Source organism: Plasmodium fragile (assembly GCF_000956335.1).
Source record: "Plasmodium fragile strain nilgiri unplaced genomic scaffold supercont1.37, whole genome shotgun sequence".
Lineage (NCBI taxonomy): Eukaryota > Apicomplexa > Aconoidasida > Haemosporida > Plasmodiidae > Plasmodium > Plasmodium fragile.
Genome location: NW_012192617.1, coordinates 97,185 through 124,660, shown reverse-complemented (window position 1 = coordinate 124,660; position 27,476 = coordinate 97,185). Strand labels below are relative to the sequence as shown.

General features: G+C 45.5%; 6 protein-coding genes and 2 non-coding genes across 8 annotated transcripts; 2 read left to right on the top strand and 6 right to left on the bottom strand.

Moving 5' to 3' along the window:
* Positions 1-889: 889 nt before the first annotated feature.
* On the top strand, positions 890-2,815 carry AK88_03315 (uncharacterized protein; the record flags this gene model as incomplete). The annotated part of the gene is made up of 1 exon (XM_012480934.1): positions 890-2,815. One exon carries the CDS (start codon positions 890-892, stop codon positions 2,813-2,815), a length of 1,926 nt encoding a protein of 641 aa, XP_012336357.1.
* A 181-nt stretch (positions 2,816-2,996) lies between these two features.
* AK88_03314 (uncharacterized protein) lies at positions 2,997-6,506 on the bottom strand (the record flags this gene model as incomplete). The annotated part of the gene is made up of 1 exon (XM_012480933.1): positions 2,997-6,506. One exon carries the CDS (start codon positions 6,504-6,506, stop codon positions 2,997-2,999), a length of 3,510 nt encoding a protein of 1,169 aa, XP_012336356.1.
* Positions 6,507-7,170: 664 nt separating this feature from the next.
* Positions 7,171-7,242, top strand: AK88_03313. Its single transcript has one exon. It is a non-coding gene; the product is annotated as a tRNA-Ala (tRNA).
* Positions 7,243-7,719: 477 nt separating this feature from the next.
* AK88_03312 lies at positions 7,720-7,791 on the bottom strand. Its single transcript has one exon. It is a non-coding gene; the product is annotated as a tRNA-Glu (tRNA).
* Positions 7,792-8,239: 448 nt separating this feature from the next.
* On the bottom strand, positions 8,240-8,704 carry AK88_03311 (uncharacterized protein; the record flags this gene model as incomplete). Its single annotated transcript, XM_012480932.1, has 1 exon — positions 8,240-8,704. The coding sequence occupies one exon, from the start codon at positions 8,702-8,704 to the stop codon at positions 8,240-8,242; it is 465 nt and encodes a 154-aa protein (XP_012336355.1).
* Positions 8,705-9,236: 532 nt separating this feature from the next.
* On the bottom strand, positions 9,237-10,966 carry AK88_03310 (uncharacterized protein; the record flags this gene model as incomplete). The annotated part of the gene is made up of 2 exons (XM_012480931.1): positions 9,237-9,676; positions 9,724-10,966. The coding sequence occupies 2 exons, from the start codon at positions 10,964-10,966 to the stop codon at positions 9,237-9,239; spliced, it is 1,683 nt and encodes a 560-aa protein (XP_012336354.1).
* Positions 10,967-11,073: 107 nt separating this feature from the next.
* AK88_03309 (uncharacterized protein) lies at positions 11,074-13,875 on the bottom strand (the record flags this gene model as incomplete). Its single annotated transcript, XM_012480930.1, has 1 exon — positions 11,074-13,875. The coding sequence occupies one exon, from the start codon at positions 13,873-13,875 to the stop codon at positions 11,074-11,076; it is 2,802 nt and encodes a 933-aa protein (XP_012336353.1).
* A 1,077-nt stretch (positions 13,876-14,952) lies between these two features.
* Positions 14,953-27,032, bottom strand: AK88_03308 (uncharacterized protein; the record flags this gene model as incomplete). Its single annotated transcript, XM_012480929.1, has 10 exons — positions 14,953-15,796; positions 15,935-16,111; positions 16,238-16,303; positions 16,453-16,520; positions 16,651-16,707; positions 16,819-16,929; positions 17,052-17,199; positions 17,289-23,888; positions 24,010-24,525; positions 24,634-27,032. The coding sequence occupies 10 exons, from the start codon at positions 27,030-27,032 to the stop codon at positions 14,953-14,955; spliced, it is 10,986 nt and encodes a 3,661-aa protein (XP_012336352.1).
* Positions 27,033-27,476: the final 444 nt, after the last annotated feature.

Below are 27,476 nucleotides of genomic sequence, written 5' to 3'. Positions count from 1 at the left end.
TTTTTTTTTTTTTTTTTTTTTTTTTTTCTCACCTCTGTGGATTTATCACCTGCATTTTTGCCCCTTTCTCGCCACGCTAAACTCCCTGCAGGGAAAAAAAAAAAAAAAAAAACATCACACCTACCTAACCCGTTCGCAAAATCGATTTGTTTTGCTCCGACTCTTTCTGCCTGGGTAACGCTGCCTCGTTGCTTTCGACTTCCTGTTCGATCAGCGTTGTTTGTTCGCATAATGTGTGCTCTCCTTTTGTGGTAACCCCTACTTGGGAGCTTCTCCTAGGGGCGTGTTCCCACACCCACAATTAAGCCAATGCCAAGGAAATTCCCCTGGTGCAAATTCCTCCAATTTGTTCACCCATTTTGTTGCACACCGGGGGGAGGGGCAAGTCCACGGAGAGCTGTTATAATAGGTGTTTGAGTAATAGCGTGCAAAAAACGGCCAATCATGCAGAAAAAAAAAATATATATATATATGTGTATCTGAACGGGGATGCTCATCTTATGGAGAATCTCAGGGAAGGGATTCAAAAGGGAATCCTTTACTGTTTTTTTTTTCCCCCCTTTTTTGAAAGGCTCATTTTTAGATCCACTGTGGGGCACATGCGCAAGGGGCTTTGCTGACCTATGACATAGGCCTCAACACACTGGGTGAGCATACACCGGACAAGGGACAGACCCATGACCACCTTCTTATGCGCCATGTGAAATTGTCCTCATTCAGAGAAGATAATTTTTTTTTTTTCGTTACACCTCCCTGTGGACAGCTTGTGTTGTGTGGCCCGAAGGAGGAGGGTGGGGACTTTCCTCGGCATTAGCATGGCGGAAGCATCCAGGGCCACTTTCACAAAAAGGTGCACACAACTTCGCTCACGGGACGAAGGAGAGCCGAAATGAGCCAATTGTCGAACAGGGGGGAGGTGAAAGGGGAAAAACAACATGGTGAAGAAGAACGGGGGAGAACTGCCCACCAAGGGTATGAAGCAGAGGGAAGTGGCTTCCTCCTCGATGTGAACGCCGGAAATAACATCGTCAAGTGCGACATGCTATCGTCTATGCACGAGGAAGCGAAAAGAAAGTTCAGGAAGATGTTCCAAGACGACGACAACCGAATGTACGATGAAAAGTTAGGACTAAACATATATATAAAAAACATTTGGATCTACATCAACCTCATGTGTACCTTCACCATCCACGATTTAATTCTCATCTCAAGGTCCTTCAAAAACACAGAAATTATTTACGACGATGTTGTGTTCAGTGGAAAGGAAGACGGGTCTCTCTTTAAGGATGGACAAAGTAAACGGAAGAACAGTTTATTTATTTATTTTCAGAATTATAAAATCAGGAAGAACGTCGTGAAAATATTTTTGCAGAAACCCTATGCTGTTTGCTTCATACACAAAAACGGATCCGTGCATGTCCACGGGGCATTGACCTTGAGGAAAGGCTTGCTCATTTTGATTAAGGTCATTAAGAGATTGAAATATAAAACCTTTTGGACGTACCTAAGTGGGTGCGATATGGGTGTACCTCACCAGGGGGTGGAGCTTCAACAGGAAGGAGCAACCGTTGCAGGGGGCGTGGCACCTTGTAATAACCAGATTGTCCACACGGAAAAGGGGGGAAGCAATTTTCTAACGTGTCAGCAGAATGGGGGTGGATCAATTTCGGGAGAGTCTACTCCTCAACAGAGCATTGTCGAGGAATCCACTCCTGAGGACAGCATTACCGGGGGGGATGTTTCCCCGGATGATGGGGACCCCACAAAAAACGACAAGGCAAAGGTTTCCCAAACGATTCGCTTCTGCGAAACGGTCATTGAAGAACTAAGAGGAAAAATTAAAAAGTATAGGCAGGGCGATTGGGAGCAGGTCAAGGCACTCCCAGAAGAGGGACTTTGTCAGGGGGGCGAAAAAAACCAAGTCCCATCCGAAAGTAGTGAATATTACCAATCGGGGGGGTGCAAAGGGTGGACTTCCGAAAAGCCCCACGGAGAAGTTCCTTCCCAATTGGGGCGCGAACAAATGGATGTGCATTTGAATGAGGGCAAACTTGCCATTCAGATGGAGGAAAAGACGGGCGGGTTAAAAGTGGATTCTCCTAAAGGATCCTCCTCAGAGGAGTACAAAAGCGAAGAACATGACCAAATTGCGAATGTATCCGAGTCGCCTCCTCCCCATTTATGTGACCATGCGAGGGACTCCTCTGAATTGACTCACCCCAATCATTCCACAACGCATTTCAAACCGAGTAATACTCAAGCGGATGGCGAAAAGGAATTTTCGGGCATAAAAAAAAATGATCGTTATATCGAAAGGCAGCACCCCGGAGAGATGGGTCCCTTTTCAAACCAATTTGACCAATCAGCCTTGCAGAGCAAAAAGTGCATATACCAGTTTGACACGTACCGGCGATGGAAGTACATCACGCGAAATGATATCACATTCGATATGGACCATTTTTACATCAAACAGCTCGTCTCCGTTTTTAATGTTAAGTTGAGACATTTTGATATTTCAAAAATTTACAAATATAAAGAATTTAAGAATATCCTTACAGACATTAACAACATTATATATATTCGAATTGACCATTCTCTTTTGTCTAAGCTAATTCAACAAGACAGTTTGGATCATGTTGTGCAAAATAATTTCACAAAAGGGTATCAGCCGAATATTCATCCCTGTGTCAGGACGGTCCTCCTGTTCAGCTCGGGCAACGTTGTCCTTTACGCCTGCAGGAGTCGCCTCGAGGTGCGCTGCGTGTCCAGGTTTATCGTGAACACACTGCGCCGCAACAACAACATAGCATTGTGAAGCATCAGCTAGCTAAAAATTTTACCTGAACAAGAAAAAAAAAAAAAAAAAAAAAATAGCTAAAAGGGGGAGTTACAAAAAAAATAGCCAAAATATATACCACCGCATCGTCGTACACGGAGTAACGTACCGCAAGCAACTCACAAAGGAGATAACCCCCCCCCCCCCCCCCTCGCGCGGATTAGGAGAAATACGTGCGAATGGGGAAATACAGGGGATGCCTTTCGTAATCCCCACTTTCGCGTCTTTTCGCCTTTTCTTCCAAGTTGACTTCCCCCTGTTTTGTGTCAAAAGGGGGGTCTTCCCCAGACGATGACACTCCACCTGACCGACCACCTACGCGGCCTTTCCGCAAAAGTTCATTCATCTGGGACTTGTACCCCTTGTAAGATGGCAGAGCAGACATGAGCACACTCCGAGGAGTGGCATTAAACTTTACGAACAGGTCAGGTGCATTTAAAATTTGAAGTCTCGCAGCCATCGATTTCGTTACATAAAAATTATCAAAATAGCCAAAGGAGTAAATCATACTTTTAATTAAACTTGGTACTTGCCATTTTTCATACTTGAGAAATTTGTCTTGCTGACAATAAAACCCGAGAAGCGATCTGTACATCAACTCGCACGAACAGAGCAGGTGCTCGTGCTTGTGCCATTCGATATGTCTCAGTGGGGGGTTATAAGCATAGTGATCCTTTCTCTCCTCATGAGCGAATTTTTCCCCCCCAAGTGCATGCTTTTCCCCCTGTTTGTCACCTACATCATCGTCTTTTCTCATATCGCTAACGGATTGCCCCGTTGAGTGTTGATCATCCTCACTACACCCACTTGGCACACTGAGCCCCCTGCGTTTATACTTCAACAAAGCATCCAACAAAGGGTTATCCTTATATATATCCCTCAAGTACCTCTTACTGATGCTGCTAATCATAATGTTGTTTTTGTAAAGAGTGAACAAATAATGCCCTTCTAACTCGTTTAACAAGAGCAGGCTCCGTCCCTTGGTGTTTTTCGATGTGGCGAGATTCGTCCTCATAACGTATTCATCAACAGTTGTACAAACCCCTACCTGTATTACCAAGTCGACCTTGTCTAATTCAATTCCTTGACACAACAAGGAGGAGGCGAATAAGACTTGTTTGGTCTTCCCCTCCGAGTTGTTAAATCTGTTCAGGGTGTACATTTTTTTATCTATACTCAATTTGGAGTGCAGACAGGAGAATATGACGTCCTTTAGCAGTTCGTACTCACGTTGGTACTTATCATCAACAGGGTCGCACACGCTCTGTTCATTGTGTGCGTTGCCGCTGTTTAAGTGTGGGCCCTCCATATTGAGCGAACTGTCCGTTGTGCTATCCCCTAACTCGATGGAACCATTCCCACCATTGGACTCCCCTTCTGCTGCGCTGTGCAGTTCTTCTGGATGGGCCATAACAAAAGGGGTGGAGGAGACTGAAAAGGTTACGTGATCCTTATCGTAGTGATGGTACTGCGGGGGGGCAGCGACACTGTCCGAGTGGGCACCCACCCCGTGGTAGTAGCTGCTGTTATTTCCCTTCATATTGATGTACCCCCCGTGGGCCCTTTGCTTTCCGCGCAGGTAGAGCAAACAGAGGTAGCCCTTAAAAATGTAGTGCTTGAAAATGACATAAAAGAATTGGATCATTTTTACAGTGGGCATGAAGAGCACTATCTTTATATGCTCACTTGAGAGGAGCTCTCTGCAAAGAATATTGAAAACTAATAAAGCAAGTTTATCCGACTCGTATATTAAGTACTCTTGTGTTAGGAATATGTGCGTGGGGATATTTCTCCCTTTGTTCTGTTCATAATTGGCGTGTGTTCGGCTGAACTGTGTGTAGTTATTGTAATCGCTGTTGTTCAGTGTAAGCTTTTGTTTTTTCTCTTCCAAAGGTTCTTCCCTCTTTTTGTCTTCACCCTTTTTATGTGTATATTCTAGAGGGAGTGTTTCATTTTCTCGTTCCAGTGGACCGCTCGAATTTGTCCGCTCATCTGTAGTAGTTTTACCTTCCCAGGAAGTATGTATCCCGCTGCGAGTTGGTCCTTCTTCATTGACGCTTGCCCCTTGTGTCGGGTGGCCTGGCTCCCCTACAAGGTACGCATCGAATGCATTAACGTGGTCATAAAACGTTTTGGCGTCTTTGCAGTACCAAAGTTTTTCTAGTTGGGTGCAATTCAGTATGTTGTTTTTGTGGATGGAGAGGAGCTGAGCGTTCAATCGGTGGTACAGTTGAAATGGGGGGTTCGCCCGATTGGTAAGATTTGAAAGGTCGCTCCGTTCTTCATTCCCATCTGTTGCGTAGTGACACTGGGGGTGTTTACCCCCCCGAACGGCAGCCTCAAAAGTGTCATCATCATACACACAGTTGTGCACTAAATTTAGGTAGACATAATTGAGGCGCAAAAATCTGAAGGCCAAGTGTTTTAAAAAATTATTAACATGACAGGTTAATAAAACGGTTTGGTGTCCCTTGGGCAGCACATCTTTAATGGTTAAAACGTTGTGTAAATAATTTGAATTTAATAGAAAGTACGCTTCATCCACGACGATGGTATCACATAAAAAAAGCATGTCTTTGAAGGAAGAGGTGAATTTCATATGATTAATGAAAGTAGCTGGAGTGGTCACAATAATGTGTGGTTTTTTTTTTTTTAGTTCTTCAATTTCACCTTGCATGTTCATATTTTTTTTTCCATGCATGTAGTGGCATATTATGCCATACGGATGGTACATGAGTAATTTTTTTACAATTGCATATGTTTGTTCGACGAGAATTCTGTTCGGACAGATAATCAGCGCAAGGACGTAGTTGTCCTTCAAATGAGGAAAGTCTCTTTTAAGTTTACCTAACTGTGCAATTATTTTGTGTGCCAGTGGGAGACAGTAAGAGAGCGTCTTCCCTGTGCCTTTAACGGAGTGAATTAAAATGTCGTAATTTTTTACAAACAATGGAAATAAACAGTACTGAACTGTTGTCAAATATTTCATGTGGAAGTTCCTCTGTAAACTTAATTTTATATACGAGTCCATGTCTAGATGGTTAATTTGTTTCATTTGCAATAAGGACAATATGTTATTCTTCTTCTCCACATTGTTGTTTCCCTCCCCAAAAAATATATTTTTTTTTTGCACACATGCTGCGTGGTCTGCATTCTGATCCACGTACCCCACAATAGAGTCGGACAAGTGTGGCAAAACATAGGGGGAACAATCGTCACCCTTGTCACTGTAAAGTCTGTCATCTCTGGGGAGGCATGTTTCCCCGTTTTGCAGCAAATTCGCTTGTGCCCCTTTTAACTGTTCCACCTTGAGGGCCAATTTTTCGTGCACCCCCTCCTCGAATGACCCGTGAGGGAGGAAGAAGTCAAACAAGTGGTACGGCACATATTCCCTGTTGGACGATGTCAATATGTTTAGCTCGGATCGAAACTTCTTAAATTTTCTGTCGCAGAACTTGCGCAGGTCTTCTGCATTGTCGTACACGATTTTGTCTCCATTGGTGAACTCGCGTAGGTGGGATTCACCGCAGGGCGGGGCGTCCGCCGATGGAGCAACCGCTCCGCGTGCAACCGGCGCATGGTCGTGGCCCCCACTGCATACTAGCCTAGCACCGCCAGTCACCCTCCTAACAATGGCTCGCCCCTTGGACGCATGTTTCAGAAGCACCATTTAGGGCAGTAAACGGAAGGAGCGTTTCAACCAGCCTAATTGTGTGTATACATACCCTTCAGAGTTGTCACTTTTGGGGGAGTTGGCGAAGCGGCAACCGGGTGAACCGATAACGTGGAACGGATGGAACGGTAGATCCTCCCCCCCCTTTATCCCCCATCAAGACGTCTCTCTTCCAACGGAATGGGTGCGCAGCGACGCGGTTAGCTGACAAAATGGGTCCCCACATCAGGGTCACATCTCTACATGTGGATTTAACCGTTGGGCTACATAGTTGCACACTAAATTGGTTTCGCCCTGTGGCCTCCTTTCCTTGCCTCGTCAAAATTGGCATGAACAAAAAAATGTGCGAAAAAAAGTGCGACGTGAGAAGCACGGAGAATTTACCTTCCTCATTTTTCACAGAGAAAAAAAAAAAAACTATTTTCAGTCCAGCATGCGTTTTCTCATTAGCAAACTTTTACATTTTTCCAAAAATTAACTTCAACATTTTTGCGTCATTTTTGTGACCTTTTTTTTTGTTTTAAACACTTGGCGAGATGCAAATGCTAAAACGTGTTGTTAATTTTTCTCCAATTGGCAACGTCAGAGGGAGGAATACGTTGCAGAGAGAAAGGTACAAATAATCACAAGCATATTAAGATGGTAGCATAATTAATTATACGGGCAGGTGGTGTAGTGGTATCACGCTTGATTTGCATTCAAGAGGTCCGGGGTTCAATTCCCCGTCTGTCCATTTTTTGCGCAAAAAAGGAAAAAAAAAAGCAATAACAAAAATGAATAAAACAAACAAATTTTATACCTTAATTAAAGAAATATTTTCTTGTATATGTATATATTTTTTTTTCCTTCTTGAACAGAAAAAATATGGCGAAGTTATTTTTTCGCAACTTTGCGGTAGGGCACACATGACACAACCGCTGGCATACTTCTTTCTTAAGGCAAGTGCATGTTTAAGAAGGCAATTTCGTTAAAATGTTTCCGCGGTATTAATTATTATATATAATAATAAAGCCGCGTTAAATATAAATTGTCAGCACGGTTGGCACGCTTTGGGCCAATTTATTTTTTGCTGGTACATTAATAGGAATTTCCATTTTTGCTTTACTTGCTCGTATTTTTTTATTTATTCAAAACTATTTTCAATACTTTTTATATATATATATATATATTTTATAATATAATTATTTTGTATATATAAAATTTTTTTTTTTTCCCACGCCGGGAATTGAACCCGGGCCTTTCGGGTGAGAGCCGAATATCCTAGCCACTAGACCACGTGGGATATAAGTGAGCGATGTTATGCTGCATGCATGTTCCGTCGTAACAAGGAGGGAAAAAAAGAAAGATGATAAAAAATAAAAAAATAACACACAACAAAGAGGGAAGTAAAGGGCGTAGCGACAGTAACCACATTATCTGGCCAATTAAATGGTGGAGCATTTCCCCGAGGTACTCTTCAAAATGCTTCTCAGGAACACAAGTCCCATTTCGGGTCAGTTCATTTAAGTTCATTTTGTTTAAAAAAAAAAAAAAAAAAAAGCAAAAAAGTAACAAACGCTCCTTGGGCATACAATTTCCCCGCTTAGGGAGTTGGTACAAAGTGGGTACCTCAACAAATAGCGCCGCCTACGTTTTGTTAATACTGCTTACACCCATGTGTTAGGAAAAAGGTGAAGCATTTACGTGGACGGGAGAAAACGAAGGCACACCCCCCACCCGGTTATCCCCTTTTAAGTAAATAAAACTCTATTAACTTCCCTCCTCACGTCGTTTAAATTATTTTTGTAATTGTTCCCCTGTGAAGAGTACACAATGTGAACTCTTCGCTTTTCCTTGGCTCCCTTCCCAGTAGTGTCAACATTAATGAATCCCTCACCTTCTACATTCTCATGGGGGACTACCATGTTGAGCATTCTCAAATAGTGCATATAGTTTGCCACGTCGTCTAGTATGTTCCTTTCTCGTTTAATAGACTGATCAACGCTAACCGAGTTTAGGACATCCATAATGCGTTCTTCAGTTGTGTTTCGTGTGTCTACTTGGTTCCTTCCCTCGTCTGGCACTTCACATTTTGCTACTCCTCCTGCGGTTAGCAGTACCAGTACCACCAACAGCAGGAGTATCCGACGCACCAAACGCAGCGGTATGGGAGGTAGTCGCATGGGTCCCGCGCTAATTGGTAGTATCCTTCTCATTTGGGGGAGGGTAACTAACAGGGACGAGCACACGGTGGGGGCATGAGGTGGTTGGCACACGTCCTGCAAAAATGAACTCTTTGTGCGTGCAAGTGGGCACTTCTCTCCACGTGCACGTATAAACGGTTAAGACTTCGAGGAGGCGTGGCAACACGAGCATGTAGATATATGTCTACCTGACCAGATATATATATAAGCACATTTGTGATAGTAATAATTCCCCTTGAACAGCGGGGCCGCAAGGGGCATAATCTCTTATATGTGTGAGTGCACCCCAGGGGCCATCCTCGCGAAAGAGTGTACATACAACACAGTGGGGATGACCCTACGCGGATTTGCAAGGAAAAAAAAAAAACATATTAAAAAAAAAAAAATTACATTATTTTATTTTTTACCAGTGAGGAATGGTAGTAGCACACCCCACAAGTATCACGCAGCTGCGTACTTCTTAACACGGATGATTACTAAGTGGAGGATCGGAGGGGCTGGGAAAGGAAAAAAGGGTAACCCTAACCTAACCCCCCCCGCGTGATCAACTAAAGTACAAAGTGTACAATAGGCATCTCAAAGCTCTGGTGTTTATTTCTTTGTAGCGCTCGTCTTGGCACAACTTCAAAATGTGGGAATAGTAGTCGTTTAACTTGGCGCGATCTGCTCGGTCCACATTTGCACGGTCCATATGTGCCTTTCTGCGGGATTCGCCCTTTTTCCTTCTCCCCAAGAGCAGCATTTCCTTAACCCTCTTGACGTGGTACAGTGCGCCCAGGTCGTCTTGCTCCAGCTGTCCGTCCTGCTGCGCCATGTAGGACGCGAAGTCTGAAGGTAGGCTGCCAGTTGAATCGTCCGTTAGGTTACCCGTTAAACTGCCTGCTACGCCGCCACTCAGGCTACTCGCGCTAGTCACATTATTCACGTTATTCACTCTGCCCATTCCACATTTTTTTTCTGCGTCGTTGGGGTGAGTCCCACCGACTGACTGAAGGAGAGGAAGACGTCATAGCTGCACAACCAGGGGTTACGAAAGAAAAGCAGCTTCCTGCTCTTCCGTATTTTGTGCTTTACGTACAGGGCAACGATCGCCTCGAGGTTCTCCATAAGGATTGTGAGGGCATTCAGCATGGGCACGATGATGCTAAAGAAGGTGTGGTAGAAGTGGGTGTTTGCTCTGAGGTAGGCAGTGAGTTCCTTCTCGATCTGCTCGATCCTCGTGCTTATATGTATGTCCCGCATGGCGTCCACGAGGTTGTTTGAGTGCTTGCTATTACTTCCGCTTTCCGGTCTACTCCCTCGCGGGGCATTTTCGAAAGAGCAGCGAAACACCTGCGCGAGGCTCTGCATCTTCAGCCGGCAAATGTTCTTCTGAGAGCTGCTCACGGCTTTGCGGAGGACGTCGCGCATGTTTTCGCTTCTGTGGCATTGTGAGGGGGGAGCGGTAGCGTGGACGTTCCCCCCTGAATTGACTGACCCGTCTGAATTGATTGACCCATCTGAACTGACTGACCCCTCTGAATGGTGTGACTCCCCTGAACGGTGTGACACCTCCGAATTGACTGACCCCCCTGAATGGTGTGACACGCCGCCGGTATACTCCTTGGCATACCTCAAAACGACTTTGTTAATGCTTCTCAGAAAAGAGTGCAGGAAGTAGTCACGGGTGTTGAGGTCCTTAACAAATGGAGGTACAGACAGAGGGAGAAAAAAAATGAGTACATAAAAACAAAAGGTGTTAATTTTATATACGTTCTTCTGAACCATTTTGAAGCTTCTGCTCCGTTTAACAAGTATAATTATTTTTTTTTTTTTTTTTTCATCAAGGGCACGTTTGGTGAGGTACCGATAAATGCGAGACAGAAAGGAGTGGCTCCTTTTTAACACATAAACAGTTTTCTTCATGCGGAGACGCCTCATTAGGAAGGAGACCAGCTGGTTCCAGTTGGCCTCGTCCAAATGACACAAGGTCGTGTGCCATAGGGTTACTAACAGATTTGTGAAAATTAAAAAGTACATTGAGTAGGTGACGTCATTACAAAACCTTTTCTGTGTAATGACGTTTTCCTTCTTTTGTATAAAATCATTTACGAAGTTCTGAGCATTGGTCAGGTCATTAATGCATTTATTTTTTTTAATTATGTACCTGTTCACATTCTCAAGATAATTGCTGGTGAAGAAGAAGCGCGTTATGTCCATTTGGAAAATTTTTTGCATGTATGTGTACACGTAATCGTTGTAGTCGTACATTTCGGTGAAGCCTCGCTTGTTCATTTGTTTGGCTCTGCGGAGGTAGGTGTGGAAGGTCACCAGGTTCACGTTTCCGCGCAGGGGTCGCTTATCACTTGGGTAGTTATTTACACCACAATGGGTTGGGCCGCTTATCTGTCTCCTCCCATCGGCTCGCTTCCCCCCCACACGTGTTCCTCCAACACAGGAAGTGCCTCCAAATAATTTCTACACATCAGTACGCGGTATAGGTCTTCACAAAGTTGCATAGTTGGTAGGTCTGCCCCTATTGAGGTGGTCTCACAAGTGGGTCTCTCCTGGGGGTCCTCCTGTTCTTGCATCTCACTAGTGTCATCTTTCGTTTCACCGGACCTGTTTCTCCAATGTAGATGTGCCACCTGTTGGGCACTCACATGTAAGCGGTGAGAATTTTCGTCAGATGCTCCGTCATCTGCTCCGTCATCTGCCCCATCAACTGCTGCATGCATGGAGTCTTCCCTCTTTCCACACGACTCGGTCAATTTTTCAAAGTGAAAATATACATCGTTCGCAATTTTATCCTGAGGTGGGTCCTTACAAACAGCTGCTTGGGTCGACATGTGACCTGGTTCTACCACTTCTCCGACAGGTACATCGAGGTGGAGGCCCATTTGAAATTGCCCCCCAATGTGTGAGTAATCCATACCCTTGTCTGGACCCCCTTGTAGAATCTCCACGAAGCCATCCTCAGTCTGATTCGTGCAGATTATATCTTTGCTTATGCTGACGATCTCATCGATGATGTCCAAGAAGGAGCTGCATTCGTCGTCCTTTGGTGCAGCCTCTTCCATCATCCGCTGCTCGGTTAGGTAGTGGTCGTGGTAGGTGAGTAGTACGTCTTCCACCTCTTTCTCTCTCCCCCCCTCCACCTTGCTATGCATTTGGTAGCGCATCGCTCTTAAGAGTCCCACATGAGAATCTCCTTTTGTCGTTCCTACTTCACATCTTGTCACTCCATTGGAGATGTCTCCGATCCAGTCGGGGCTTCCCCTTTCAGGTGCACCTACCTCCTCAAGGTGTTCAAAATCAAAGAAGTCATATTTTCCCCAGAGGGCGTTTTTATCACCTTCCTTCTTCTCTTCCCTCATCATGTAGAAACAGTCGTTGGGGTATTCTTCCTCCAGGGAGAGCAACCCCACACTTGCTTCTCCACGAGGAGGTGTCGTCCCCTTCCTTGTCCACCCCATGTCGGAGGAAGAACCATCACTCAGGTTTATCAGTTCGTGGTTTAACTGTATTCTTCCCACTGACGAATTATTCATAATGCGACTATCAGACTGCATGTTGCCCTCTGTTCTTCCATCGTGCACTTGAAACAGATCCACGCTACGGGATGACTTACCCCACTGATGCGGCTTCTCTACGTGGGTGTCTCTCCCCGTCACTTCCTCATGACCTACGCAGATCTGCTCATCTTTGGTGACTTGTCCGATATGCAACGTTCCTCCTTTTGTTTCCCTCCCACAAAAGTAATCACCATCCCTCGCGAATAAATTACTTTCGATCTCTCCCTCGAGGAGGGAACTCTGCCAAATGGGCAATTCTTTGCTGAACGGATCTCCCTCCCCCCCACCTCTCTTCATCGCATCCAAGTTGGTAGACCCACCAAAGATATTTTCACTTTCAATTGGGGACCCATCACGGGTGTGGAAATTATCCATTCGAAGTAGGTCCTTTTTTGTAATATTTCCCTCAAGAGAGTCCATCTTGTCTACCCCACGATTTGCAGCCTCATGAGAATCGAAGATGACAGATGTGAAGTCCTCCCTGTAGGACAGCTCCTCAAAAAAGGGGATCCCATCTGGGCTCTTCTCTTCATGAATGAAATTTAAAAATGGATCCTGCTCTCGTTCGGCCTCCACATTGTCCACGTTGCATTTTGGCTGCAACACCGTTTTGAGGGGTTGTTCCCCGTTTGACTTTTCTCCCCCTTCTTTATGGCTGCCGGAGTGTAAATAAGTCAGTGTACTACACTTCCTATCCCAATTCAAAGGGGTAATTTTGGCCCCACCCCTGGGTTGTTCTGTCCTCTCGAGTTTACTCTTCTCAGCTTCAAGATAAAGCAGCTTATCCACATTGCTGTTCATATAAAATGGTTTATAAAAGTGGGTCCCTTTATTTTCCATTTGTGTAGCAAGAGAGGCAAACGCTTCATAAATGGTCTCATGTGGTGCACTTACAAAACCGTTTTTGTTTTTTTCTCCAGTTGAGGTGTGTTCACGTGGATTAGCTTCCCTTCTCAACTGGGCAGCGTCACCCCCATAAAGTCTTCTTCCTTGCACTTGTTCATATTTTTCCCCTTTGATGGGACTGCAAGACGTGTCCTGCTTCCCCCCACCGACGTTGTGATACTTCAAGTGACTCCCCCCCCGTTTTGAATTATTATAAAAAATTTCATCTTCTACATCTCTCCCTTCTTTTGCGTGGGAGTCACACAGATGATCAACTGGCTCCAAAGCGACCCAATCGAGTGCGACCTCAAAACCCTGCTCGAATGGGAGCTCGTCTTTTTTGTTTCTTCCTTTTTCTACATCTGCGGTGTGAGAACAACTGTACTCTTCAAAATGGCTCAAGTAATTGAAGTGGTGTAAAAATTCTTTTTCTTTATTTGTTCCCTTTGTGACATTAACGTTCTCTTGGGGCGACCCATTTTTGTCACTCCTTGGGGACACCACTACTGCTCCCTCACTTATCACAGCACCCTTCAAGTCATGCATATGTGTGGAACATTTTGTGTTATCCCCCCCATCGACATGCATCCCATCCGCACTGGAGAATATATGATACAGGGTTTTAATATTTTCCATGCTTACTCCTTCTCCTGTCCCTTTTCTGTTTGTTTTGCTTGTCTCTGCGCGATGGTTCATCCTGCTCACCGTCCCTCCGTGTTGCCGTGCCCCTGAGCGATTGGTCATCCTGCCGTTACGTCACCCCTTTTTTTTTTTTTATTGTAGTGTACCCACGAACAGCTGCAACGTGTGGGCCGTTCCAAAAGAGCTATTACATTTTCTTCTATATAGAGATACAGAAAAAAAAAAAAAAAAAAAAAAAAAAGCAAACTTTGTTTTTCTTGCCCCTTGTGAGAGTAACGTTGTCTTTCACGTTTTGTTTGTACAACTTTGATGGGGCACTCCTGCCAGTGGGAATATCCCCAAGCGAGTGTGAACGAATGTGTCGGTGCTCGTTACGCGTGGGTTCATCCCTGTTAACAACCCTTGTGGGGAGCGGCTTCTTCAACGGAGGAAAAAACTACTTCCCCGCGTCGGCTCTAATTTAATAAGTAAGATATGTATCCAGGTGGGCATCGCCTAGCATATGCACCATCGTGTTTCCGCCTTTAGGTCGCTCTCTTGACGTGCCCTTTTTTTAAATATAAAAGGCTATGCGGATCGGATCTCTCCAAAAGGGCAGGAGCCAACTTTTTATAAATTCAGCACTGAACGGGGCGAACTGGCCGCCAGCGGAAACGCCCCCAGATGAGCAATTGTGCACTCGAATTGCGCGACGTGATCCTGGTCCTTAAACAGGGACCTCTTCGAATGCACGAAACATTTTTACACAGCCGTTCCACAACACACCCCAAATTGGGAAAGGGCCAAAATAAAGCTCCTTTATTAATGTGCTTTCCCCGTTGGGAACAGCTCCCCTCATTTGGAAGGAGCCATTTTGTTCACAGTAAATATACCGATGATGATTTTTCTTTAAGCAGGGAAATGTAACTGCCCGTGCAGAACTGATGAACGCAACAAACTACACGTGCATACGTAGCAGGTGCGGAAATTACAAAAAAAAAAAAAAAAAAAAGAAAACGAACACAGGAATGCGGGACAGGAAGAGGAAAACACGTTTACACATTTTTATCTTGACCAAATTTTTTTAAGGAGCGCCAGAAGTGTATATGCGTGCAGGAGGAGAAGGGAGGAGCGAGAACGGACATCCAATGTTGCATCTGGGTAGTCCACTTGGCTGGTCGCTACGCTTCTACACCGCTTCTACACCGCTCCACCACGAATGGCCAAAATTTCGCGCAGGATGTTCTGCTTTATATTGTCTGGGTACTTCTTGCCCAGCGACATCAGCTGCGCAAAGTTGTAGTCCTCCTCAATGCTACCAAGGTGCGTTAAGCTCATCCTGCGCCGAGAAACCTTCTTAAAGGACTTCCTATGCGCATGAATTAAATTGAAGTTCATTCGCCGATCCTGGTGGGCAAACTTGTATGCTCCAATAATTGTTTTGTAAATTTCATTTTTACAAATGTTACTGAATAAGAGGCGCTTCATATTTTTGAGGATGCCTGCGTACTGCTGCTTGTCGTATATGAAGAGGAGGGTGTGCGCGTAGAAGAGGCAGTCGTGGTCCGTGATGTGGAGCAGCACATCGTGGAGGAGGTCACGCCGGTTGGATGTGTCGTCTGTAGGATGGTCGTCATGCAGGTCGCCATGCACGTCGTCAGGGCGGTGGCCACCGTACGCCCGCTTCACATGCTCGTAGACGTGCCTCCACTTGGTGCGATACTCCAAAAACAAGTGCAGGACGTGGAGAAGGAACATATTCATGTCTTCGCTGTTGAGCTTTATCTTAACGTAATGCAACACATCCTCCAGGAAACAGAAATTCTTTTTTAACAATACGCAGAAGAGACAAGCCAGGCAGTACGTGAAGGTGTACTTCCAGTGATACACATTAATAACGTTATCAGCGAGGTTATACTTTTTCTTATAAACTAAAATTTGTATGCACAGGAGGATCTCCACGCGTTTACAATTCATAATCTTCACCGGGTAACCCAGCTGGGCGTTCAGGAGTGTGTGCTGTAGGGTTATGAGGTCCATGCATCTGTGGTGCGCGCAAAAAAAAGGGGGGAAAGTGCATCTATATGCTTATTCATTAACCACATGTATTTTCTGTCTCATGGTGGTGATAAGATGGACTCTCTTTTGCATGGATGTGTCCGACTTATGCAGGGACCCTTACCTGTGTATCGTGTCCATGGTGACTTGATGACGCTGCCCCTTTTGCATCTGCCCCAGAAGGATGTTAAAATTGCTGGGGCGATAAAATTTGCTGCTCCTCTTGCGAAGGCGGCTGTGGTTATATATGATAAGAGGTTCGTGGGCCATTTTCCTTGTGCAGGTAGATTCCACCTTGGAGCTGCGACAAGAGAAGGGGGGAGGGGAATGGGATGAAACGGGGCACGCTTCTAACGGGCGGAGACACACGTCTGAACAAGACTGCTCCGTGGACCTCCTTAAGTCGAGAAAAAAAAAAAAAAATTACTCAAACGTGTTCGTGATCAGGGTGAGGTTCACGAGGGCGCTGTTCAGGTAGCCATTTTGTGTATCCCTAAAAGGTGGAGCATTTAAAAGGATTTTTTATTTTTTTTTTTTTCGGTTGTTCGCATGTGGGTGATTAGTTCTGCCCACCAGAATGGATCCTCTAAGGAGACACACAATGGATGATGCGGTGTGTCCCCTTCCACATCTTCTCCTTACGTGTTTTGCGCGACGGAAAAATTGTGTACGCAGAGTATAACCGCGTTGAGGTAGTCTCCGGAAAAAACCTACAAGGTGTTGTGCAGGGCAACATCGTTTTTACTCGCCGCAATCATACATATATATATATATGTGGGTTTTTTTTTGTTGCGGGGGAGGCGCCATTGGAAATGTGCGAGGTGAGATGTGTCCACCTACCAGGTAGTTATACAGCAGGGCGTACATCCTTCGCTTCATCAAATGGCATTTTAGTTCCTAACCGAGGAGGAGGTAAATACGGGGGGGTGGTTTGTATGTGATGGGAGAGGGTGTAACCCGGAAGAGGGTAGGTGCGTGTGAAGGCGCAACGGAATGGAACCAACTTACGCGCTGGAAACGAGGGTCCTCGAGGCGAGACACGTGTTGGAACATTTTGTAAATGTAGTTGTGCCTGCATGCCCTCTTGATGAGGCGGCTGAACTGTGCACTTGACGCTCCCTGTAGGGGGGGCCATTGAGCGGTTAAGCGGTTAAGCGGTTTAGCGGTTTTACATTTGCGCGGCAGTACATATGCGCAGTTGAGCAATTGCACCCTGGGCAAGGTGGTCCTCCCAGGCGCACCTTCTTGTGAATGATCCTGAAGCAGTCCTTGGTCAGGTCGCTCTTGGTGCAGACGCTGAGCAGGGTGTCCGGCGAAAAGTAGCTCCTGAGGGCGGCCAGGCGGCCGCGGTCACACTTGGCGCAGTTGTAGCTTGGCAGCCGCGGGCACCTGCAGGGAGGGAGGGCAATTAGGCAAAGCGGTAAAAAGAGGCAAATCGGTGAAAGCGCCGCGACAACCACCACTGCGACTGCACCTACCGAGCGCCATAAGGTAACAACAAGGACGTGACAAAGAGAAAGTTCCTTGTCTTTCCCGCACAGGTGCCTCCATCCACCCGTCCATCACACTTAGAGAGAGCCATATCTGCACACACCTCGTGGAAGCTCTTCTTAAAGTACTGAGCACACAAAGCTAGGTTACTACTCGGGTATGCATAGCAGAGAGGGAATGAACAGGGAGCATCCATGTCATTGAAGAAACGCTCGTAATGATTAGTCAACTGACTCGATGAGAAGAACTCGAACACATGTCTTTGCAGGGATTCATTGTATATCCTTTTAATATACTGTTGGAACATTTTTAATTTTTGCCTGAACAGAATGATATTTCGTTCTACTCTCTTTTGTCTTAAATAATTTTTGAATGTAAAGGTCTTTTGTTTTTTCTTAAGTTGCTCTACTCTCGACTGGTGAGCCTTCCTCATCATGCTTGTCTTTGCATTGGGGAGTCTGCTCCCTTTTTTATCTCCCCCATCGTTTGCCCTCATTTTTGTGCCTTCTCCTTCTGTTCCTGGGCAGGCTCCTCGACGTACTGGGCACTCCTCCACGGGATGCATCCCTTTTCTTATCACCACATATGGGTTGTTTATATTTTCAATGGCATACATAAGGAGCTGCTTCTGTGTGAGGACTCTTACCGATGGTATGTCTCGGCAGTCCCCTCCAAAATATATATCATGTTGGTAGCTGTATAAGTAGGAGAAAGCTACGCTGGTGAGGAGGTGCCTTCTGACGTAGATTGAAGCGGTCGGAGAGTAAATGCTCTGTGGAGAGAGGGTGGAGGTGGCCTGCAACAGTAGGTCAATCCTGTTTAATCTGCTGCAAGAAATACGATTGCCGCTCCGGTTGGGGACAAATATCTGGTGGAACAAAGCCACGTCATCGCTTCTTACAAGATGATAAGTCACCGAGGGACCTACTCCCTTCGCCAGTGAATTCCTTTCTTTTTTGAGTTCGAGCCAAATGTGACCCAAGTAGGTGCAACCCTTCCAGGGGTGGACCCCCCTTTCAGAGCTCACTTGCAGGACCATTTTGTACATAACCCTTGGGTGACGTATGCGGGCGGTGTTGCTTTTACCGCTGCTTCTGCCGCCATTTCTGCTGAGCAGCTTATGGGCAGTCCGTTCACTTATCCCCATGTCATTGTTCATACTCGCCAGGACTGTCCCCCCCTGATGCACGTGCACATTAGAAAAATGGGAAATCAAATTTTTGTATTTCTTGTACACATTGCTGGAGCAGTGGTATGTGCAGGTGAAGGAAAAAAATAAATTCAGAGACAAGTATAGGTCCATGTTACACTTGGACAAGAGTGCCACGTAGAACGCGAGCACGCTGAAGTGGAGCCGTTGCACCTTCCGCGACAGGTCCTCCCGGTTCACCGCGTTCACACTGCTACACTTCACAACATCCCTTTCATATAGAACTCTTTCCCTGTCCGCCCCCAACTCACGGGCCACCACTCCTGCCATATCCACGTACTGTCTATACACACAAGTCTCGTGGGCGTATTTATACACATAAAAGTTGCTGACCTTCCGCAAGGGTAGCACGTCTCTGATCATTGGTCCCTCTCTGCATCGAAGGAGCGACACGATATTTTTCACCATTTTGTATTTGTTGAATCTTCTTTTTGAGCTAGCCAAGGGGAAGAACAAAGTGGGTTCTCCTAACACACCAAAGGGATTCACATTGTAGATGTACGAAGAATATATGCGATGGATCAGTTGGTTACACAAGTTGAAATTTTTCACCTTTAGTAAATCAATCAGATCTGTTATGTCTAGCTTCATGACCGACTTCAGGTGTACCCGGAACTGCAAGGACGTCTGCACATATATTAGCATGGGGAGTAAAGTACATAGAAGATTGCTCTGTCTTCTCATTTCCTTGTAGTGCTCGTAAAAGAATAAACATACCTTATAGAAGGTGTATAAGAGGATGTTTATGCTCATTTGTGTTTTCCTTACATTGTTCTGGTAGCATCTTGGTTGTGGTGCTTCCTCCAATTTAACAATATCGTAATGCCTGATGTATGCGTTGTTGCCGCTCTTTCCCTTTGTCTTAACCCCGTTGGCGTTGAGGTGCTTGTGAAAAAATTGGCCGAACAGGCTGAACTTCTTTTTGAGCTTCCCGTGTGGCGGCGGTTCCTTGTTTCCATTGGCGATGGCTGGGCGATTCATTTGGCGATTCACTTGGCGAGCCTTTTTCAGTTTTACGCAGCCGCGGAGAGGAGTTTCCCCAGGCAGGTCGTTACAGAGCCCCTTACACATCGTGTCGCCCACACAGCGGCACACCCGGTCGAAGAGCACCTGTGTGACGCGCAGGAACGTGGCGTACGCGAGCTGCTCATTGTCTTCTCCACGCACCAACGCAGCTATCTGCAAAACGCATAAACATTTGAACAAACTGTAGGGAGGGGCGTTCTTCTGTTCGTAATTCTCTCCTCGGCAGTGCGTCCTCCCCCCTGTATGCTCCTTCCACAGTGCTCGCTTAGACGAAACACACGTGGACAGATCAATATGAATGCACAGAAAGGCGTAACGAAAGAGAGTGTACAATCTGGGTCTGTACAAATCATTCCTCAGGATGAATCTGATTAGATCCAATTTGTCTCTCCACAAAAGAGAAAAAAAAAGTTGCCTAATTTTCATCCTGCTGATTGGTTGCACCTGCAATGAGTGTGACACGAGTGACAGCAGGTAGAACCTTTTCACAAAATTTGCTTTAAAATGAAAATGTATAAATGAAAAAAAGTTTTGCATGTCTTGGTTGTTGTTTCGATGATAGAGTATTCTGCTTAGTAAAATTTGGACTTCCTTTTCCTCCTTTAGATTCTTCAAAAAGGAAATAATTTTTTTTTTCTTCCTAGGGTTATGGCTCCTCCAGAGATGTAAAATGTAAGCTGCCTTGCATTTCGTCTCCAGTGTTTGTAGGGTCTGCTTCCTTTTGGAGTCGCTGGTGATTGAACCCAATTTGTAATTTAGGAGAAAGGGGGCATGTTTGAATAGCCTATGTTGTGTGATGAATTTTATCGTGTCCTGCTCCCCCATTGGTTCGTTCACAATGGCTTTGAGGATCTTCACCCAGTGGGCGCGTTGCTTTGTAGAGCGGTGCACTGCATTAGACGGGTCTTCCTCGTGCAACCCTGCCTCCTCATTGAGGACCCGCTGCACCTTCTTCACCATCCGCAGCACCTTCATATACACACCCACCTTGATGGCATTCCCACGCAGGGTGTTAGGAAGTCTCCCCAAAGTGTAGCAGTCGACCTCGTCACAGCAGCGGAGAGTGTCTACCCAAACTGCCTGATCTTCACTTAGAAATTCCTCACACCTACAATAGCTGGTATTCAAGACTAGGATCACCTCTTGCAAAGTCATCCTGCTCAGCGTGTGGTCGTCCTTCATGAATAAATTTACGACAACGTCGAGGAGACTCTCCAGGGGGGTTGTCTCTCTCAGGAGGTATGTGAAGGGTTCTTCTTTTTTCAGAAAATTACGAGGTGCACTACTAAACATTTTTCTTTTTAATTTAAATGGATTATTGAATACTTCCTCGCTGGAGGCACTCTGCATTTTTCTTAAAAGGGGTTCGTAAAACTTATTTAGCTTCTTCTTCGTGTTGAGGTCCACGTTTGTCTCCCCCTTGGGTGCCTTCACTAACTCGTACAGATGCAGGCAGTCCATGTTATGTTGGCCGTCGAACATGGCCGCGTTGAGGAGGCACCTCGTGAATCCGTTCAGGTGTTCCAGGTCTTCGTACTTGAGGCAGTACACGCTAAACCCCGTCACGCCGCAAACATGGTTTACACCGCTAACGTGGCTCCAACTGACATCTTCGCTAACCGCTTGCAGGACGCCGTCGTCGGCCGAGACTCCCCGCTCCCTGTGACAGATCCAGAGAATCTTTTTAATGCTGTTGTACCTCTCCACGATGAGCCTATTCAAAAAATTGTACTTTTCTGAAAAGGCATATCCGTAGAGGGTGTTAAAAATAAATGGAAAGTATTGGTCGCACTTCTCCAAGCATATGAACAGATTCATTAGCTCATCTTTGTCTTCCACACTGGGGTTGTCTTCATTACACTGTTTCTTCGAGTTACAAAAACGCTGCTCAGGGGGGATCCCAGCTGGGTTACCTCCTCCAGCACGTGACTTCATTTGCCCATCTGGTGTTACCCCTTCCTGTGTGTCGATCACGTGCTGGAGGTACTTCAAAAGGAGTAGCTTCAACTTGCACGTTTTTTTCTTCCTTCGTTTTCCCTCACGTGGAGTGATTCTTCGTTTCACCTGCTCCAGCGCCCCAACGACATCGCTAAGGAAGAAGAAAAACTCACCCGTAAGGTGCTTCTCCTCAGGCTGTTCTGAACATTTTCCCCTGATGTAATTATACCCTAATGAGGACTTTCGAGGGGTCACATCTTTATTAGGCTTCTTCGTACGGAGAAAGGACGTCGTGAAGATCGTCTCCGCTGAGTCCTTCCTCCAATCGGAAGGAAATAAAGGAAAGCAATTTTTTACACAACATTGAGTGCCAATATTTTGTACGAGCACCCTGTGGTAGTGAATGAAGAAGAGAGAACACATCCTCCTGGCATTCGAAAAGGAGTTACATAAGAAGAGACAGAATTTTATCAGTCTGTCTACATCCACAGTTAGAATGAAAAAAAGGTTGTAGTTCATCCCCTGTTCATAAATAATTTCAGGGTTGGAAAATTTCTCCTTAGAGTTAGAAGCGAATTGGTAAAAGCTTCGCTGTGATGGTCTGTCCGTCATTGAGCTGTGCATATTTTTAATAAGAATTTTTGCATACAGGAAAAAAAAAAACAAATAATTAATTGTAACTCCTTCATCATTTTGTAGCAGCAGGTGGCAGTACTTATTCAGACACTTGATCATCTCTTCGTACTTCACATTTATGTATTTTTTTTTTTTCCTTTTTAAATTATTGAATCTGAGAAACATATCCTTGAGGAAGTGCTTTCTCTTGTACAGGTCCACAAAATATTTTTCAATTAACTTGGACTGCACCTTTAGTGAGTTGCATTTCAGCAGCAGGTACTTATTTAGAAGCACTGGTTTTACGATCCGTGGTGTCTTTCTCGAGGGATTTGTTTCTGTTCTTTCCTTCTTCGTTCGATTCGGGTTTTCTCTTTTTCTGTCCCCCAAGGACGGCCTGCTCTTTATGCTTATAAGAACGTGCAGGCGATTTACGAAGCAGAGGAGGAAATGAGCCAGGCGTGCAGGGGGGGAAGGCACACCGCCCCTTCGTATCCGCTTCCTCACGAAGCGGAGCAAAGCCACCCCACTCTCCACTGTGTTCGAACACGATACACACATGTCCAGGAAGTTATAAAGAGAGAACAAGTCGACACCACAGCTGTTGGGTAAGAGGTACCTGTTCACCTCGTTCCATCTGTACTGCTCATAATAAAAAAGCATCATTTCGAAAAAGGGGGTGAGAGACTTATTCTGAAGTGTGGTCTCTCCCCTCCACTTACATGACAAAGTAGGCTGACCCATGTACAGGCTCTTAAAGAGAGTGTTCAATTCGAGATAGTGCAACAAATTTCGCAGCGATTTTGTCGAAACCTGCTTTTTGTATATAAAAAATATGAACATGTTCAGGTGATTGTTCCTCCCGTCTGCAACGTTCCTGTAGAGGTACTCCTGGGGGTCGCTGCACATGAGTTCTAGGAAGTGCCTCCCGAATGAGATGTTGTTCAGGTCGGCTCTCTTCAGGTCTGCTTTTTTCAGGTCACCCATGTTGAAGCGCTCATTATTCACATGTAGACCACCCAGGGGTAGTGTACGCTTGGTAGAGGAGCGCTCCTCCCTCCGCAGGTACCTCTCCACCATAATTACATAATTGAAGACGGAGCTTCCTTTTCTCCGTGCCGCACTCCCTTTAGACGTTCGTTTTATGTGCACCCCCCCCATGGATGAAATTCTTTTTACTTTTCCTATTAGGTGACTCACCAGAACCCGTTCTGTGGTTACTCTTGTGTATGGAAGCATGGGTGCTATCCCGTGACGCAATTTCTTCCCCTGGGGGGTGACAGATACTGGTTGTTGAACTAAGCCCAGTTTGCTTTCCACCCCAGCAGAGTGACTCCTACCTCCCATTTGTAATAGTACTTCCTTCTGAGAACCCCTGTCATTTGAATTTTGTCTCATCTGGTAAAGCGCTTCTAATTTTGCATCTTCCCTTCCCCTGATGCAAAATTTGTGGGAATCCCTTAGAACCCGTCTGAACCCGTTTTTTCCATTTTTTGAATCCACATGTATACTTCTACACTTTTGTATGAAAACAAACAGACGGACGTACACATCGCATACAATTTGTATTAACAAACATTTCAAGTTATATAAAAAAAGGGACTTGTCTTGCTTTATATATCGCAGCTTACGTGAGAGGAAGTGTATTATCCACATGAAAAGGTGTGGCTTCACCCCTTCCTGTCTCATGCGTATGCCCTGGAAGACGAGAACAGTTATGTACAGGAGGGCTTTTACTCGGCACTCCCGGTAGGTTATGAGTTTGTAGTAGGTCTTGATCTGCTCCACGTTTCCGCGCCTGCATGGGGGAGGTGATAAGTAGCGTATATGACGAGAAGTAGCTCGCGGTGAACAACGTTGTTAATGGATGGGAGAGGAGAGGGCCCCCCCACCCACACAACACACTGAGACTGACTCACCCTTGCAAGCAGAGGAAGACACTCCTCATGGATGCGTAAAAAAGGAGAAAGTTGGTGTTCATTCTGACCTCCCGCCTGTACAGATCATTCTTAATTTTGCATCGAGCCATCTGTGCCATTTTCGCGAGAAAAGTGTACCCAACACAGTGTAACAGGTGGAGCTGATTCAGTAAAGCGGCACTGGAAGACTCCTTCAACGCGAGAAAAATTTCATTCTCCGTCAATCTGCGTTCGTCACATCCATGTTTTACTCTCCTGTTTTGTTTGTACAAGTGGTAGTGGTGAGAGGAGATCTTAACCCTCACCTTCATGTCTTTTATATAATTGTAAAGGTATACATTGTTCCTGCTGGCCTTCATCTCTGAGAGGCACTTTAGTTTCACATGCACGTCCGTCGCATTCTCCAGGCAGAAAAGGATGCACAAATTTTTTAGTTCCTTAAAATTTTGAAGTAGTCTGTTCAAAAGGAGGAACTCCTGATTAGCCATGTGTACTTGGCAGAGGTCAAACAGGTAGCTGCGGTGTGGCAAAAAAAAAAAAAAAAAAAAAAAAAAAAAAAAGTAAAATACATTACGCCCATATAGGGTTTTGTCATATCACCCCATTAAGGCATATTTGAATTACCCGAGGAAGTGCACACCCCTTATCCGCGATCCGTTGAGACAAAACAGGAGATCCTCCTTCCCTCTACTCCTCACGTGATAATACAACGCGCATGTCTGCACCCAGCGACAGTACAGATCGTCTGCATAATTGAACAGGTGAAGAAGCACATTGACCACTAGGCCTTGATCGGAACACCGAAATGTGTTAGTGGACATGAGTATATCATACATGACGCTCTTCTTGTGATTAGTCTTTGGACTGGTCCTTTCCTCCCTCTTCTCTTTCATTTTATTCACGTAAAAAAAGAAAATGGCTCGTATGTGTGAGTAATTAATGGGTATGTGGAGGACGATTCCCCTGAGGAGGACTTTGTAAAAGGTTACATCTTCTTTGTTTTCCTTCGTCTTCTTCTCCTCCTTCTCGTCCTTCTTCTCGTTCTCCTTTTTGTGCCTGTCTGGGGGGTACTCGGGACAGTGGCCAAAGTGGTGCACTGCGCCTTCGTCACCGTTGAAGTGGAAGACGAGGAGGACCAGCCAATCGTAAACCTTGTGGAGAGCCTTTTGAGCGAGATGGAGATTCCTCTGGGGGGTACTTCTCAGGTGAGTATCCCCCCTGTCGTCCTTTACATTGGTGTGATGAGAGGAGTCAAGTGGGAACTCTCTCCGGTGTTTTTCTTCGCCGTTGAGCTCTCCATCTGTGAGATGTCTCACATTTGCAAAGCACATGGAAAAGAAAAAAGCGTTGTTCATAAAAATGTGGTTAAACTTGATCAGGTACAAAAAATTGAAGTAATTCACCAAGTCCTTTTTTTTTAACTTCTCTACCAGGACATGGATGTAGATTTCGACCACACTGTAGTACAGCTGTGTGAATATGAAGTAGCAATTTTTTATGAATTTTTTTTTTTTTTTTTCTTTTTTTTTTCTCACTGGGATGGGTGGCGTCTCTGCTTCTGTCTCCGTCTCCGCCTCCATTCCTGTCTCGAGTGGCGCGTCCGCCTTGACGGGGTTCTTCCCGTTCGTGGGACCTACCCTCATCTGCACAGAAACGCCCCCCTCCCTAGCTGCCCCCAATTCAGCAGTTCCATCTGATCCATCCTTCACGTAATTGCCAACCGCGGAGTGACTCCCTTCGGAATGAAGCAAATGAAGAAGAGTGAGGAGGAAATCGAAAAAGGACTGGTTTAGGCAGAGGGTCTTAAGTAATTCAACGCCCAAGGCAGGGAAGAAAAACACCAAGCAGAACAGCTCCCGATAGAGTGATGTCACAACGTTGTGCTGGCAAAAATAATGTGTCTCCTCTTCAAAAGTATTTATATAATTATATATGGGTCTTTTATTAATGATGTGAAGAGGGGGGATATATATTATGTGCATGGATGATGGTGTTCCTTCCCCTTTGTCTTTCTTGTCTTCTTCATTCTCTTCATGGTTAGAAGAGACTACATGAGTGCTCCCTCTGACCCGATCGGCCTTCTCACCATATACCACTCTGCAGCAGTGAAGAACGAGCTCATCTACCTCGTGTAGCTGATCTGTTTTCCTTATTTTTGAACCACATGAACGTTTTGCTCTTCTGTTAGGAGAGTTACCACCCATGTGGGGGGTGTTTTTTTTGTGGAGAGTTCCCCTGGTTGGCACGTTGAATGGGACAATGCGGTTAAATAAGTTGAGGAGACGCCACTGGCCCTTTTTCACTTTGGCTTTCCACCGTGTTGATGATTTATGAGGGTGATCCCCCGGTAGGTCTTTCTTCCTTCCTCGCTTCCCCCTCCCCAAGAGCAGTTCCCTCCCCTTCACGTACATATAATAGATCCTCCTTAGACACTGCACCGTGTCGAGTGAAAAGGGAAAAAACGAGGGGTCTTCAAATGCGCAGAGGTAGTACTCCCTGTGCACCATTATGGTTGCTAGAAGTACATCGAAGGCAATTTTGTTCTGCAGCTGCTTAGGCACGTACTTCTTCCTCAAGAGGGATCGGAGATGGCGGGGCAGTCTCGTGACGCTTCTCCATGGTTCCCCTCCCAGATGTGCTTTCCTCACGCCACAGGTGGTGAGTAGGTTCCCGAATATCAAGTCAACGAACCGGTTGTAGTCTCGTGCCACCTTGAGTAGAAAGTGAGCGCTGGATTGTTCATTTGAAAAAATTTGAAGAGGAGAGCAACCATAGGGTAGAAACCTTCGCATGAATTTGAGAGTCTTCTTTAGGTAATACAGCTTCTCCTCCGTCGACATGTCCGTTCGTGTCCTCCTCCTCCTGACGTCATCTCTGGTGAAGTCATCCCTCGTGAACAAACATGTAACCACCAAATGGTGTAGCAGCGACCGAGCGAGCTCATACTGTGACAGGTTTATATAATTCTTTATGATCGTAAAGATTGCCTTCCGGTTGTTTTGACCCAGGAATGAGTAATTCATTTTTTTTTTTTTGTGTGTTGGCGGTGGAAGGCTTGTTGATGGAGGCAGTTTGTACAAGCAAAGTAAACTTAGGTGTGAGTGAAAACCCTGAGAAAGGAATTTTTCACGGCTCCGAGGCAGCCAAATAGGGCTTATTTTCCGCGTGGAAATTTGCACACAACAGAATTAGGGATGACAGAGAAGGGGCAGTCTTCCCCTCAAAAAAAAAGGTCACTCCATTTTAGCAGATTGAATGGGAAACCATGTTGAGGGAAAATTATCTGAGTGCCCCATTTGCAAACAGTCAACCCTACTTCGCTTTAAAAATTTTTCCGAGGTTAAGCATGGAAAAAAAAAAAAAAAAAAAAAAAAAAAAATTCCACAATGGGGGGATATATTGCCCGTGTGTGGTTCCCCCCCTTGATATGCGTGCGCAGCGAGGGTAACGCAGTACTGGCTTCGCCA